The following is a 15,383-nucleotide window of genomic DNA, read 5'->3' as shown; positions in this document are numbered from 1 at the left end:
GAAGTTCTCATTGAACCAGGAGAGGTACTCCTTGAATTCCGGCCAGCACCCCATAAAATTAGGGTGCCTTCAGGCAGACTTGTGAGGGGTAAGTGTATTCAGAGAGAGTATATTTACATAGCTAAATACTGGATATCCCAGATACTTGCATCCTTTAATTATTATTTTTTTTTAGGATTACACCATCCTGATTTTCCTTCTCCTCTTTAGTATCGCTGTCAAGGTTGTGTATTGACTGCCTAAGCTCCTTATGTAAGTGCAAACTTTCCTTAGCTGCAAGCGAAGCTGCTTACCTGCAAGAAGATCACATGACTTACTTTTATGTGTTCTAAAAGCCCACATAAAAAGTTCTTGTGCCACACCTAGATTTATTGCTTTCAAAACATACAACTGTAAAGTAGGGTTTGAGGACCTAATGAATGGCAAGAACATAGCAGTGCTCTGTGTGAAGAAAGAAAATGACTATGGAAAGTTCATGTAGAAGCGCAATCAGCCATGCTCTTTGGCATTCATCATGCCAGACGTGTGTTGAACAACGATATTTGAATATGGGTATACGCTACCAAATATATATGCCTGTTTGGCTCCCTTGAAAATCAAAAGTGCCAAAGTTCAGATCATGAAATCCCCTCCATGTCAAGTAAATATTGTGAACAGATTATCATTGTGCATGCAGTACAGTAGCTCTGAGGCTGAGAAGAAACTGCTCCAATGACTGCACCCACTTTCTAAAGGAGAGTTGTGGGACCCAATTAAGATGGATTCTTTTCATTTACATTATTAAAGGACTTAAAATGTTGTATTTTAACCACACTTACCACTGCTTTGAAGCAAGAAGATTGGACATCCAAATCTTCAGTAGCAAAACATTTCCATGTTGGACATTCTCTCAGACGTTTTCTTAATTAAAACCTCTGCAACACAATATTGAAAGACTTTAGTGTCATGCAAAAAGTGGGGGCAACCACCCAGATCCATGTCTTAAAGTTTGTTCCTTACCTGCTAAGCTTTTTTTATTGTGATTTGCGACAAAGTAACTGAAAGTAGAACCATCTCTTATTAGAGAATTAAGTTAGGATCTTACAAAGACCTACATTCAGCTTCGGATTGTCCTCCGTGAAAATGATCACCATCTGAGGTTGGTGTCTGTTTTTTTGTATTTTGTTTGTTAACTTTGCAAATTCAACCCCTTCAACTTTAAATCCTGCTATTGAGTGCTATCATATTTCATAGCATATAATAACAGACCACAGGAGGTTACCCGTAAACCAGATAGAGACCAGGGTGAATATTGTATAACATAGACAATGTCTTGAGGGGTATCATTTGGCAGGGGATATTATTTTAGATGCATAATACATTGCTGATAAAGGGGCTAGGGGACACAGGGAAATAAAAGACCGTTAAGTGAAAAATGTTTAAGGAAACGCTTTACATGTATATTTAATTATATTGTACAATCAAAAGCATAAATACTTCAACAAATATCAAAATTGCACTGTGAAACATTAAATGTCATGTAACCCATGATGCTGTGCACAAGTGCTAGTGAGAGGTTGAGGAATATATACAGTGGGGAAGGAGGCGCAAGCAAAGTTATATATACAATGAAGTCATCTATGATGCCCATACAGTTTGACATTTCTTAGGACAAATTAATTATTCTGGGCAATCACAGAGAAAGCGCTGTGAATTACGCTGTGGTGGTCGACAGCGTTTCGGCCTATATACAATGTTAGGCCATCATCAGGACCAGGTTACAGAATTCGGATACAGTGTGAGGATATTAAGAATTATTGAAGGAATCCGGATTGGAGGCTCGTGGGCAGGATAGGCGGAGGAGCGTCCAGGTTTTAAGACTGAGGGCTAGCCAGAATAAATCACCGGTAGCAGGAGCAGCCAGAATCGCTCTTCTGTTCCGGCGAGGGTGCAGAGGAATTCAAAATGAGACCGGTGGGGTTCTCAATTGACATGAATTAAGACAGAGGAGCGTCCAGGTTTTAAGACGCAGGGCCAGCCGGAATAAATCACCGGTAGCAGGAGCAGCCAGAATCGGTTTGCTGTTGCGGCGTGGGTCCAGAGGAATTTCTCCTGACCCACGCCACAACAGCATACCAATTCTGGCTGCTCCTGCTACTGGTGATTTATTCTGGCTAGCCCAGAGTCTTAAAAATTGGACGCGTCTTAATTCATGGCAATTGAGAACCCCACCCCGTCTCGTTTTGAATTTGTCTCGCAATCTACTTTGTTTACGAGGCAGCACTTATAAGATCCAGGCTCACCAGCTGCAAGTAACTTAAACGTAGATGGAGACAAAGTCCGTACGACATCTACACGAGCACCTTCAAATCCGCCCTCATACACTACCATCACCAAATCAGAGTCACCAAACAATCTGCACTCCTCAACTTCATTGGCAGCAGCACCAACAGTACAAGGGAAACCTTCCCCATTGGGGAATACTTAATCTTTCCCGCAGCAGGCTTCTCTAGCGTAACCCCAATCAGGACTTTTACACCTAGCTGTCCCGATTCTTAAGCAACAAGATCACCAGTATCTATGACAAATTCAAGCTCCAACTGGACACTTCCACCGGTGTAGCCCACCTGCCCATCTCAGCCAATACCTCAAGGACGACCCTTACTACCAGGCCCAACATGACAACTCCAGAAACTGCTACAACCGTGCAGTACATACACTGCAGAGCACCCTCTGGCCTCTGCCTTCACCACATCTTCATCAAAGGACTAGACCCTATCAGCACAGACATCAAAATGATCCTTAACGTCTCAATGAACACAGCTACCTGCCTGTACACTTGTAAACTGCCCTCTTCAAGAAACTCTAAGTAGACACAAAGCAAACCCCTAGCCGGTCTCCCTGCTAAAGTACCTGGCAAGTGTCATGGAAAAGATGCTGAACACCTAGACGCCCTCTTTAGTGTTAGCCACCTGTTCAACACCACTCAAACCTGATTCAGATCCAACCACAGTATAGAGACTGCCCTCATTGCCACCGGATATTACATCCGGATGATCATGGACGGAGGTGACACTGCAGTCCTCATCTTACTGGACCTTTCCGCAGCCTATGACACTGTCTTCCACCCAATCGTTATTTAATAACTGTACACAACTGACATCCAGGGTCCTGCCCTTTGCTGGATTTGCTCCTTCCTCACCGCTGCTCTCAATCAGTCAGCCCTGACCCCCTTCGCCTTGGACCTCATTTGTGAAGTTCCTCAGGGATCCTTCCTCAGACCCACCCTGTTTAAACTCTGCATGACCACACTCGTCACCATCATCCGTGCCCACAGAATCAACATAATAGTCTATGCTGACGACCCTCAGCTCATACTCTCACTCACTGACAAGTCTCCAAATACCAGCACACATTTCTTCGCCTACATGACCGAAGTCGCCAAATGGATGAAAACCAACCACCTCAAGCTCAACACTGACAAGACAGAAGTAGTAATCTTCTGCAAAAGCTCCTCACACTGGAACTCTAACGATGATCTGCCAAAGTCTAAACCACATCCATCCTGACAACTCATGCAAAGAATCTTGGAATAGTAATTGGCAAACAACTCACAATGACGGCCAAGTGAACCACAGTCTCTGTCTCCTTCTTCCGTATACTTGAGATGCTCTAGAAGGTATTCAAAAGACTCCCAACCAACATGCAAAGGATTATCACTCAAACCCTCATTACCAACAAGATGGACTATAGCAACTCACTCCATGCTGAAATCAATGTTCAACTAACCCGAAGGTTCCAGACCATATAAAACTTAGCGGCAGGCTCACCCTCAACCTCCTACCCTGCACTCACATCACCCCACACCTCAAAGAGTTTCGCTGGCTGCCAACCCACAAATGAGCAGTCTTCAAACTCCTCACACACACATTCAAAACCGTAAGTAACATTGGTCGCTGGTATCTCAACAACCACATAAGCTTCCACAAACCTACCAGTAACCTCTCCTTACCCGGGTTTCTACAACCCTCCCCCCCCCCTGCATACGCAGAATCAACAGTCTTCCTTTTCACGTCTCGCTCTTAAAGCCTGGAAAGACCTGCCCTTGCACTTCAAAGCCGTCTCAGTTCTTGAATTCAGCAAGAAACTGAAGGCTTGGCTCTTAACCCGACTCCGGCTTTTCCTGTACAGCTCATCCTTCAGCAGCATTATACTGCGGGTGAGTTGTGCACTATGCAAAAACATATCAAAAGATGTTATGCTTTTGCAGAATGTTTCCGAAGTACAAATGCCATTTTGCTCTCTAACTAAGACAGTTCCCAGAGTTTTTCCTCAAATCTATTGCTTTACTTGTGCAATTATTTTTATTTTTTTGCTCTGCAGCTACAGTGCAGATATGATCCTGAACACCTAGGATGCCAGCAGAGCACTCTGCTTCTTGGAGCAGAGCCCATCCTTGAGTTTTTTTATCGGGTATTACTAAGCCTAATGTACATGCTTTCTGCATAAATTATTTCTTAGGCTTGAATAACAAAGTAAATGTGCCTGCTAAATGTGGACAGGCATTTCAAAAGGAATGAACAGTCCTGAATATTAATTCCTAGTCTGTTGAAAGAACACAGGCTTCTATGGAATTAATCCACCAAATTATTTTTTTTTAATTTGAAATCAAATGATTGTTGCTTGTAGTAATTCTCAACCATACTGCTGTTAAGTGAAATCCCGTAATCTCCGCTATGGACTGGACCATTCTAAAGACATATTTTCCGGTGAACGTTTACAATGGGATTTCCTGGCGAGTTCTTACAACGTGAGTGAGGTCAAATCCAGGGTCAGAGGGCTTTATTCCAAACTGTGGCAGTGGGAAGGCCGGCCGCTCTGCAAACATCTCTACAGAGGGTAAGGGCTCGTGCGTCCTATGCTGGTGTGGGACTCGGAGGCTGATATAAAAACATTTCAACTGCTACGTTTGTTGCCATGCGCTTTCAAGGACTTGTATTTCAAAATGTAACTTTTTGAGCTGAAGGTGCATCTTTACAGGTGTGGTTATGTTAAGGCTTGAAAAGCAAACCACGTGCTGAAATGGAACTTTTCAATAGCAGGCAGTGTTTGTCTTATTTTTTTCCCCGGGTTTGCAGGTCCTCTTTGAGGGATTTTATTTTTTTGTGTCAATTTTGGCTAATTATCTTGGCACTTGACCGGCACATTGATTTGTTACCGAGTGTCTGGGGAGAGGAACTCTGGCTCTTAGAAGTAAAATGAACTAGTAAGGGCTTGCATGCATCTCAGCCTGCCGGTATTCTGCCTCCTTAAGGTAGTAGTAAAGGTCGCTTAACTTCGTTATGCATACAAGAAAGGATGGCCTATTGCTGCTGGGGCCCGCTTTTGTTTTCTTTATTTTATTATTTTAGATATTTATTTAGTAACTTTTTGTTGGTCTTGAAGTATTATAGCTTATAACGCAGAAGCAATATGGTGTTCGCTGGGCCCTCTTGTATAGGTGCCAAGAATTAAAAAGTTAGTGATTGCTAAATGGTGGACGACCGTGATGTGTTAATAATGAATGTCCCTGTATAATTGAAGTGAACTGCAGTGTGTGCTGGAGTTTAGTTGACCACTACCTTTCCCCCTCCCCATCACCTCGCAAGAACATTGGGACGTGAAATCAACTTTCGCATGTGTTGCCCTACAACATTTCTGAAATCCTACAAATGCCGATCTGTGAAATTGTAAAAAGCAATAAGATTTTGACACGATGCATGTTTGTATATGTGATACAGCTTTGTCTGTGGCAGTGCCATCCATGTTGTCACTCGAAAATGCTGCCAGTGAAGTATTTATCAGCGAGGTAAACTGGTCCCTGTATTTCTTCGTAGGCATTACCTGAAACTCAGGTGTCTGGTTATTCAGCAACCCTGCACCGGAAAAATACACTGGTGTCGGCCCTCTACAAGGTTATCCAGGACCCAAATAACGAGGTAGGAGTTTTTTCATTCCGTCAAACTTGCTTTATTCACTGTAGTTAATCATTAAAAGTGTGGCATCCGTTGAACTTCGAAAGTGAACACTCGGTAATTTCAGTTTGGGGTTGCACACCTCTTTAAGGTGTAGAGGTGTGATCAAATGGCAGCACTGTCCTATGGCTCTGTAACCAAAGGAACCGGCGTCTAGTCCCACATCCCTTGCCACGTCACATTTTCTGAGTCTAATCCAGCCAATCGCCACCCATGACCTCTGCTGTTTTTCTGCTAATATTGGGAGTGTTTATGAATGGTTGACTGCTAGTGTAAGCTTGCCAGTAGAAATGGGCATGGGTAGGTCCTTACTCAGTCTTCGTCTTCTAGTATGCCGGAGTGAGAGGCAGCACGTTAAATTGGTCACACAACCTTTTTTTAATGTGGCTGATACCATGTGTCTAGAAAAAAAACCCGAATCTGGTGCATTAGTAGCCAGTAAGAATGTATATTAGACATCTAGTGAGAGTACCTCCTCAGGAAGCCGGGCCCTCGCCCTCACAAGGCACTGTGCTTCCTCACTGGGTGGTTATTCGCCAAGCAAGTAGCACTCGTAGTTGGGGGGGGAGGGGGCAGGGGACAGCTATTGGCAATGTTTTCTAAAGCTGTTGCACAACAGCACGGGCTACTTTGCAACATGGCTAAAAAAAAATGAAACAAAGCGCTAAGACCCGGGCAGTGTTGACTGCGCCATAGTGCTTTGTTTTTATTTACGTTAAGCCATGTTGCACAGCAACCTATAATGCGGTGCAATGCCTTTAAAAAAACATTAACAAAGCCATACAGCTCTACATAAGCTATTCTTTTTTTAAATGTTTTTAAAGATGGTTTAAAATAAATAAAACAGTAAAGGGTGCAAAAGTAAACCCTAAAGCTGTAATGTTTGAATTGAACGAAAAATTGCTGCACTATTGGGATCTTGTGATCTGTTATGTGCGCAAGCAAATATGAGAATCAATGCATCAATGTATAATGATAAAATTGTTAATAAACAGTTAAAATAAATAAATACTTAGAGAAGAGGGATCCGCACTCTTCAACATACAAATAAAATTAAACAAATTAAAAAATGCACATTTTGCAAAATTGTTGCCACCCTCCATTATTGTAAATATTTGAAAAAATGTTTTTGTTCAGAACAATCACTCTGTACTCCAAGTATGATTGTTCCCTTCAAGAAATGATGTAAAAACGTATCAATAATTAAAAGGAGTAAATCAAGTCAAAATGAATATAAATAAATAAAACCAAGCGGTATTGCGCAGCCTGCGCTGGCCATCTAACCACTTTTTGTTGTAAGGCAGGGAAAAGAAAAAGGATGCCAGATGGCATGGGACTGGGGACTGGCGACTGCAACGATGCAGGAGGAGGGTTGGGAGGGACGGGGCAAACAACAAGGATAGGAGAGGGGGTGGAAGGGAGGGAGAGGGATAGATAGGGCTTGCAAAAACATGTACTCTTAATGAGTGGCTGATCAAAAAAAAAAAAAAAGTACATTTACAAAGGTGGCCAGTGGAAGGATCCTGGCTGTAGAGATCGGAAACTGCACTTTCGCCAAGCTCCATAGGTGACGGGACAACCGAAGAGTAAGTGGAAGCTACAGGAGGCCTTGACCAATGAGAACAACGAGGGAACCAACCAGTGGTAACAGTAAGTACTTTACATACATACATGCACACTTCTCAGTCTACTCTTTACTTAAGGCTATAGGAACTCAGTGATGTTGGTTCAAATACACATCCTTAGTCTGCAACATTAGCTCAACTCTAGACTTGATCCACTAAGATAAAAATGGCCTGACGTATCTAACACTTTTGTGGGCACATTCCATGCAGTTCACAAAATCTCTGTTTGCCAATGCAAAATAATGTTTTTAAATATACTAAACAACTTTTGCAATTCTAAAAAGTTTTCCCGAATTGTAGAAGGTGTTTTCATTCCGAATCAGAATTAGGAAGAGGTTTGAATGTACCCCAGTCTCTGTGCTTTCTCCCCTAAATTAGTTATGGTAAGTACTTGGGTACATCCCAGATTGGATACTGGGCTGAAGCATGCATTATGTCACCCATGGGAGACTACTCAAACTGTAACTGTATTCCTGCCATTGCAGCCTGTGTAAGCTGGTACTAGCACCACTTACGACAGATATAGGTTCCCTATATTTGAGGTCACTACGCTTAAAACCTATAAGTCACCCCTAAGGCCGGCCTTTGAATCCTGAAGGCAAGGTCCTCGGTTCTAAGTGTGAGGGTGCCCTTGCATGCGCCCGGGTACCCCTATAACCTATGGAGTCCAGTCTCCTGGATTATAAGTGAGTCAGCCATATAACTCATAGAGGGGCCATGCGTCATTACGCGATGACCATCTCCAAACTGGCTGTAACCTACCCTGTCATGTTTGGTATCAAATATGTTGGAATCATAACCCCACACCATAAACGGTGTGGGAGGTATGATTCCTTGCACTGTAAAGCTCCTCCGGGAGTCCCTCAGTGCTCCCGGTACCAGTCTTTCAAAACCAGACAGCAAGCTCGGGCTGCAGCCAACCATAGACATGTTTCTGACCTCCTGCTGCTGAGCCGAGCTCAAGCAGGGGAAAGGCAGAACTAAAGATATCCTGTCACAGGGAGGTGTGACTACCTCTCAGACAGGGTTTAATGAATTTGGGGCAGTTTGGGGCGCTTGACAGTGCCACTGAGACGGCTTACAGGGCACATTTGGTTCCCTCTTTGCATAGTCCAGTTAAAACCAGTTCAGGGAGCTGTTGGCTCCCGCTCTGGTGTGAAACTGGACAAAGGACATGGGAGTATCCCCCCACTGTCCAGCCCCTCCTCTGGAACCCTGAATTGTCCCAACCCTTTCTGGAGGGTACTTAAGGGCTTACCTGTGGGTGTGTCCCTAGATTCGAAAGAGCATCAGAGATAGAGACTGAGAGGAAACCTAGAACTGGAGACCCAGAGAGAGACCTCTAGGTATAGAGACATTTTAAGACCAATAGAGGGAGAGAAATGTAGCTGTGCTTTAAAGTAAAGGAAAAGTTCATTTAGAATTGTAATATTGCAGCACAAATGGTCTTTGGTTGTTGGCACTGGCTGTCCTAAGATCTTATGTTTTTTATTTATACAGTTTTTTGAGAAACCATGAGGTCACCTCAAAGACCTGATGGTCCGCACAGGGGACAGGTGAAATAGAAGAGAAACCAGGAGTGAGGAAAAGAAGCGACGTGATAGAGGGAATGAGGAAGGAGTGTTGAGAGTGGTGGTGGGGGTCTACCCCAAGACACTGGTGTCTCACCAGACAGACCAGCAGTGATTCCTGGGTAGCCATCCTTGGCCATCTGTCCAACAGGAAGGGAAGAGGACATGAGTAAACGAGGGGAGATAGTGAGAGGACTCTGGCAGAGAAGTAGGTCAATTCAGTTCATTCAAAAGTGCTTTATTCGGTGTGTATATATATATATATATATATATATATATATATATATATATATATATATATATATATATATATATATATATATATATATAACCATATAGCAGACAAAGCATAAAACATAACGTTACATATAAGAAATATGATACAAAAAATAGGAAATCAACCCTGCAATGACAACACCTAGACATAAATCAAATTTATGAGGGACGAATAAACAGTCGCAGGGTGTATATAGGAACTACAGTTCTCTTTTATGTGCAAAATACACCTAGCAAAGCGCAATTTCCTTTATAAAACATGTGCAACTCTCAATAGTAAAGAGACGTATACTAATAGTCAAATAAGGAAAACTGGTACGAGCAATTTCTTTAAAACGCATGTGCAAAACTTGCAATGATAAAGTGCAATTTCATTTATGACACGTGCAAAACTTGCAATAATAAAGTGCAATTTCGTTTATAACGCATGTGCAAAACTCATAATATTAATAATGTGCATGCTAATAACCTAAAAACACGTACAGAGACTAAAATAAATGCTCGTCTCTCCAACTGAAAGTAACATATGTTAATTCTTAGTACTGCATGTTCATATAATAATTGATTTCCTTGCGGACATGCATCTTAAAATATATGTAGCTACATAAAAACATACATCTGCACTTTCTAAATTAAACATTATCTGCATCGCAGCCTTAGTGGATCATACCTTATATTTTAAAAAGATGGGTTTTAAATAAAATTTTCTAAGAAAGATATAAAATTTACAAAACAGCATAAAATGACAACAGCTCTGTTTGGAAGTACCATCACAAGGGCATGGAAAGGTACTGTTCCGTCTAGTGTAAGGAAATGCCACAAGGTGGTGCACAGTGCCTAATCTTATGCGTGTTAATACAAAGCAATGAGAATTTCTTGTAACTTCTGTTAAATAGGGCTGGAAGCCTTCGCTTACATAATACTCCTGATAAAAAGTAAAGTACGTTGTTTCTCTCATTCGACAGCCCTGGCATTCCTTGTATATTTTAGAAAGGATTCCTTGAGCTCTTTTTTGGCTATAGAAGCACCCTGTTCCATTTCCTAGAAAGGATATAGGTCAAAAAGTATTTTATACCAATGTTGGATGTGTCTAAGCCATGGAATGCGTGAACAATAGTCAAGCTTTAGACAATCGTTGATTACATCCTGGGTGAATTTAGTTTCAGTTTTGGACCAAATCGATCGCCATAATGCCAGCGGACGCAGGGCTGTTAAATCTTTAACATAATTTAAGCCCACTTCCCTATGAGTTATCTCAATGGAGCCTGATGCAGGGGCACACAGCAAGCGTTTCAGGAATACATTTTCATTGTTTTGGATTAGCTTGCCACTGTGAGTGTGGTGGCCCCATACACCCGCCCCATATAATGCGGATGACAAACACCTTGAATTATAGATTGACACCATCTCCTTAATTCTGCGACACCCCAATTTGGCGGCAAATCTAAAAACGCTATTAGTGTTCCTAACCATTTTAAGGCGTACGCTCCCCTGTTCATCGGCCCACCTTCCATCTCCAGAGAATGTAATGCCAAGGTAACAGAACTTTTTAACAATTTCTAATTTTGCATCATCTAAATAAAAGGTCCTATTTTGGTTGATCTTTTCCCACATGACATTACAAAAGTGTTTCCTTTGTTAATTAACAGTTTCCTGCTGTTTATAAACATCTGGAACTTCTTAATGAGGCATTGGAGACCATTTTGAGTGCGTGATAGGAGGACCGCGTCATCCGCGTACAACAGTATTGGGATGGGATTACCATCAATGATGGGGGCATCCGCTGGAGTCATTCTAAGAATTGAATCGATTTAATTAATAAACAAGGAAATTAAAAGAGGTGCTAAAACGCAGCCTTGCCTAATGTATCTGTTAATCTTAAAAAAAGGGGTACCTTCGCCGGCACGACCAAATCGCACTTTGCTGGACAGATTTTCATAATGTCTTGCCAGGAAATGTATAATCTCCTTGGTGCTCCCATTTCCAATAAAATAGGCCATAAAAGGGAATGTTAAACTAAATCAAAAGCAGAGCTTAAATCGGCGAAGCATAAAAATAAATGACCTTCTTTAACTGTGGTATATTTGTTAATGATAAGGTTGAGGTTTACACACTGCTCCATTGTTCCCATCCCCCTTCTGAACCCGTACTGTACAGGTGATAAGATGGTGTTTTGCTCTGCTCAAGTTTCTAGTCTCTCTAAAAGGATTCTACTCAAGACCTTAATCGACGAGTCCAGGAGGGAGATGGGACGGTAATTGCATGCCTCTGACCTTGAACCTTTCTTAAAAAGGGGGACAATAATCGATTGTCCCCAAGTCAATGGAAGGTTGTCTTCAATAGCAACATTAAAAAAACGTGTTAATATGGGTGCCCATAAATTGATCTCATGCTTGTACAGTTCCACTGGCACACCATTGGGACCCGGGGCTTTACCACCATTGCTCTTTACTAGACCCTCATGTACCTCAGTCAAGCTAATAGATATCGGCATAATCTGCCATTTGGATTTATTTTCCGTTAGAGTATCTAAAATCAACCCATCTGAAAAAAAATCTCTGAAAAGTGGTCTATCCAGGCATTACAATTTACGTGGGAAGTTATTTCAGGAATATTTTCATTCTTTAAAAAGGGACAATTAATAGTCTCCCAGAATAATTTGTAATTTTTTGTGACCGCCGCCAAATCTAGGTTAGACCAGGCCTCATTTTGTAGTTCTTTTTTACGCGCCACCAAAGAAATCTTATAATTGTGGCGCCCATCCCTGATTTGTACTATATCTCTTGGCTTGGCATCAAGAGCCAACTTTAGTTTAGTTAACGCTTGGGCACAGTTTTTATCGAACCAGACCACCTGGGTAGTCCTCAACTTCCGGCTCCTGGCTGTCAATAAGCCCTCAAGTACCGTATTTATTTTACAGAATTTAGAAAGCAGGGTACCAGAGGTCACCTCGTTACTTAAACAGTAGCTTATTTCTGCACTACATTTAACTTGAACATCCGCCAAGAGTCGATCAGGATTAATATTGACCCACTTGATTCTCGTGCCATTCGGTCTTACCTGAGTAGGGCTGCCATCAATATGAGTTTTACGCCCCCCAACCGAATAATGTCAGAGAGATACTATTGTGATCGGCCACGGTCTGCTCAACTATCCATAATTTAGAGTAAGCCGAACCACAAGACACAAGAATATGATCAATGTTAGAATGGGCATCCCTTCCTTTAAAAGTTGGACACTTGATGTTACCCTTTTTCTTGGTGCAGTCCAGTAACTCTAAATCCAGTTTAGCGACTAGGTTATTCAGCGCAGTTCCATAGTTGTTATGGGGAAAGTGGTTATATGGGGCACTGCCTCTGTGATCCTGCTCACCTAAAAGACCACAGATCCCTTTTTGTGCATATCTACTGGCCTGTATGTTAAAATCTCTAGCCCAGAGAATGACTGGTAGATCTTTAGACTTGGCTAGGATTTCATCTATCACCCTTCCTATGTCCTGCACTATCGATCCCCTACTGGCGTCAAAGATATTGTTATAAAAATTTATTATGACCAAATCCCTGCCTTTGTGATGCTCCAAGCATAGTAACTGTGCATATGGGGCAACCTCGGAACAACTCCCAAGTTTAAACTCAGTTAATCTAGTCGATATCAAAGTTTGAAGACCACCTTTCGCCCTACCTGCAGCAGGAATTGCTCCATCTACACAATAAGATGTGTAGCCCTCAACATAAATTGGCTCTCTATGCCATGTCTCTTGGAGACAGATTATATCGTACCCTTGTCTGATGAAATCCTTCCAAAATGTGGTAGTTAATTTCCCACCAATATCCGCTATATTCCAGGTGGTAATATTAAGGCCTTCTTCGGTGGTATCATGTAAAATAGTGTGGGGTCGGGATATTACTAGGCTATCAGGTATACTAGGAACTACTGGTGGTGTAGTATTATATTGTACTGTAGCTACAACCGTCTGGGTACCATTGTTTAGAACCAACTCCTTGGGTTTGCTGGTTGTACTGTTCAATCTGACCACTTTAGGATTAGTTTCATATCTAGGCAATATCTCCCTAGGGTTAACTGTACAGGCCTGACCATCGATTCCCATTTCACGGCATATTGCGTCAACAACATGCTTCTGGATATAATGGCCCATAAGTCAATCAATGTCGTCAATTGGTTCAAATGCCTGAAATCTATTAAAAGTTGGGATTGAGAAACAGTCCTGAATTTTAGATAAAGAAAACGAATTATTGGCTTTGGTGTAATGATTAACTCTTGGATAATCGTTTATATGCAATTTGGTCTGTTTGCCTGTCTGATCCCTGTAGAAAAAGTCTAGTGGGAATAAGGTTGTATTATACTCCCAATTGGAAGGGAGAGGTGCATTCAAAATGGAATCCCTAGCCCAGTCTGTTGTTCTGAAATTAATAATGACAGTCACCCTCGATTTTCTTTTCACTGGGGCCCAACCAGCCTACTCTCTGGGTCATAATTATCTGGTTAGCCCCATACATAGGAAAACCACAATACCTAGAAAGCCAGTGCAAGGTTTTATTTTTAAGCATTTCATGATTTTCAGTTTGGGTGGGCTTTAATTTTAGGACGTTCGCAAGATCTGCTACATAAGAACCACATTCAGGTGGCAAATTTATCACAGCTGGGATTACATTCTGGTTTTTACGCACAGGCTCTAACCTGCCCAAATTATTGGGTTCTGAGTTACCTTGCTTACTATGTTCGGTCAACGCTGTCTGCCCTGTAGTGATGATAGAACCGTTACGGGGTAATCTTTCTGAAATAGTATCTATAGTGGTTGGCCCTGGGCGACTGGTTCCTATAGAGCACCCACAGACCGAGTTATTTGTTGATCTTTCCTTGGGGGCAGTTGCTGGGTGATTGCCTGTCTAGGTGCAGTCGTGCTATTCTGGCACGTGTTAACTAATGTATTATCCATATTTCGAGTTAGCTTAAGTGCATCAAGATGATCTGCAGTGCTGTATTTCTCCATCTGATTACTAAGTTTATGTACTTCCCTGGCCACATTGTCAATTTTGTCATGAATCGGGTTCATTAACTCAATTAATTTGCGCTAGATAGCCTCAAGGTCAATAGTATTCGGGGGTACTGGTCTACAAAGTTTAGACCTTGTTGTAACCATATTACCTTGGGGTGAATTATTAATGACCAAGTTTGCTTTCCTACTTTTCTGACCCCCCCCTTTTTGGCTTCTTTGATTTCCTTGTAACAACTGGCTCAATCGTGTTAACCGGGGTGACCGGAATGGCTACTAGTGATAAATTAGGGGTTCCTGAGATACGCGAGCTATCTTCTTCTATCCTGACTACACCCACTTCTTGGTCAGAACCTGGGGAAACCACAGGGCTTACTATCAAATGGGGGCTTAACTCCACTTGCTCACCCGGTATCGTACTTAACCCCAGTGAGAGACGGCTTTCCGCACGGTCAATTTCCTTCGCCAATGTGCTCACAGCTTTGACTAGATAGTTATCTATGGTGTTACAAGTATCCGCAGGAATTGTCTGTATTCTCTTCTTCCCCATAATAAGCAAATAGACAAATAACAAGTAACTATGTACTAACTATGTACTAAGACAAAGTACAGATGCACACAAATGAAAGAATAGAGCACAAGGCGGCAGGCTTACCGCAAAGTCCATTATAACTTAGAGGTACTTAATTTGTCCTGGCAAGTCCTAATAAGTTCAACGAATACTATGATGATGGCCTAAAGAGAATGGGTAAAGGAGCTGATACAGTTTTGTAGCAGTCCCAGGTAGCACTCTTCAAGTAAGATGAAAAATCATCGTAATCCATATTCGTCAATTTAATAATTTTTCTTTTTATTGGTTCATTTAGCGTTATCAGATGTTTGAACGGAAAGTCTCAATTTTCAA

The 15,383-nt window shown here is 41.9% G+C and overlaps 1 protein-coding gene across 2 annotated transcripts in view; it reads left to right on the top strand.

The window, feature by feature from the left end:
- HYCC2 (hyccin PI4KA lipid kinase complex subunit 2) overlaps positions 1-15,383 on the top strand; it is a 699,566-nt gene that overhangs the window by 456,397 nt on the left and 227,786 nt on the right. For both annotated transcript variants that reach the window (XM_086955234.1, XM_086955235.1), the window contains exon 4: positions 5,856-5,957. In XM_086955234.1, coding sequence (XP_086811360.1) covers positions 5,856-5,957 — 102 coding nt within the window. The remainder of the gene's footprint in view (positions 1-5,855; positions 5,958-15,383) is intronic.

This window comes from Lissotriton vulgaris, chromosome 2_1 (genome assembly GCF_964263255.1).
Source record: "Lissotriton vulgaris chromosome 2_1, aLisVul1.2, whole genome shotgun sequence".
NCBI classification, from domain to species: domain Eukaryota; kingdom Metazoa; phylum Chordata; class Amphibia; order Caudata; family Salamandridae; genus Lissotriton; species Lissotriton vulgaris.
The sequence above is the reverse complement of the archived record's forward strand: the minus strand, read 5'-3'. Positions and strand labels throughout refer to the sequence as shown.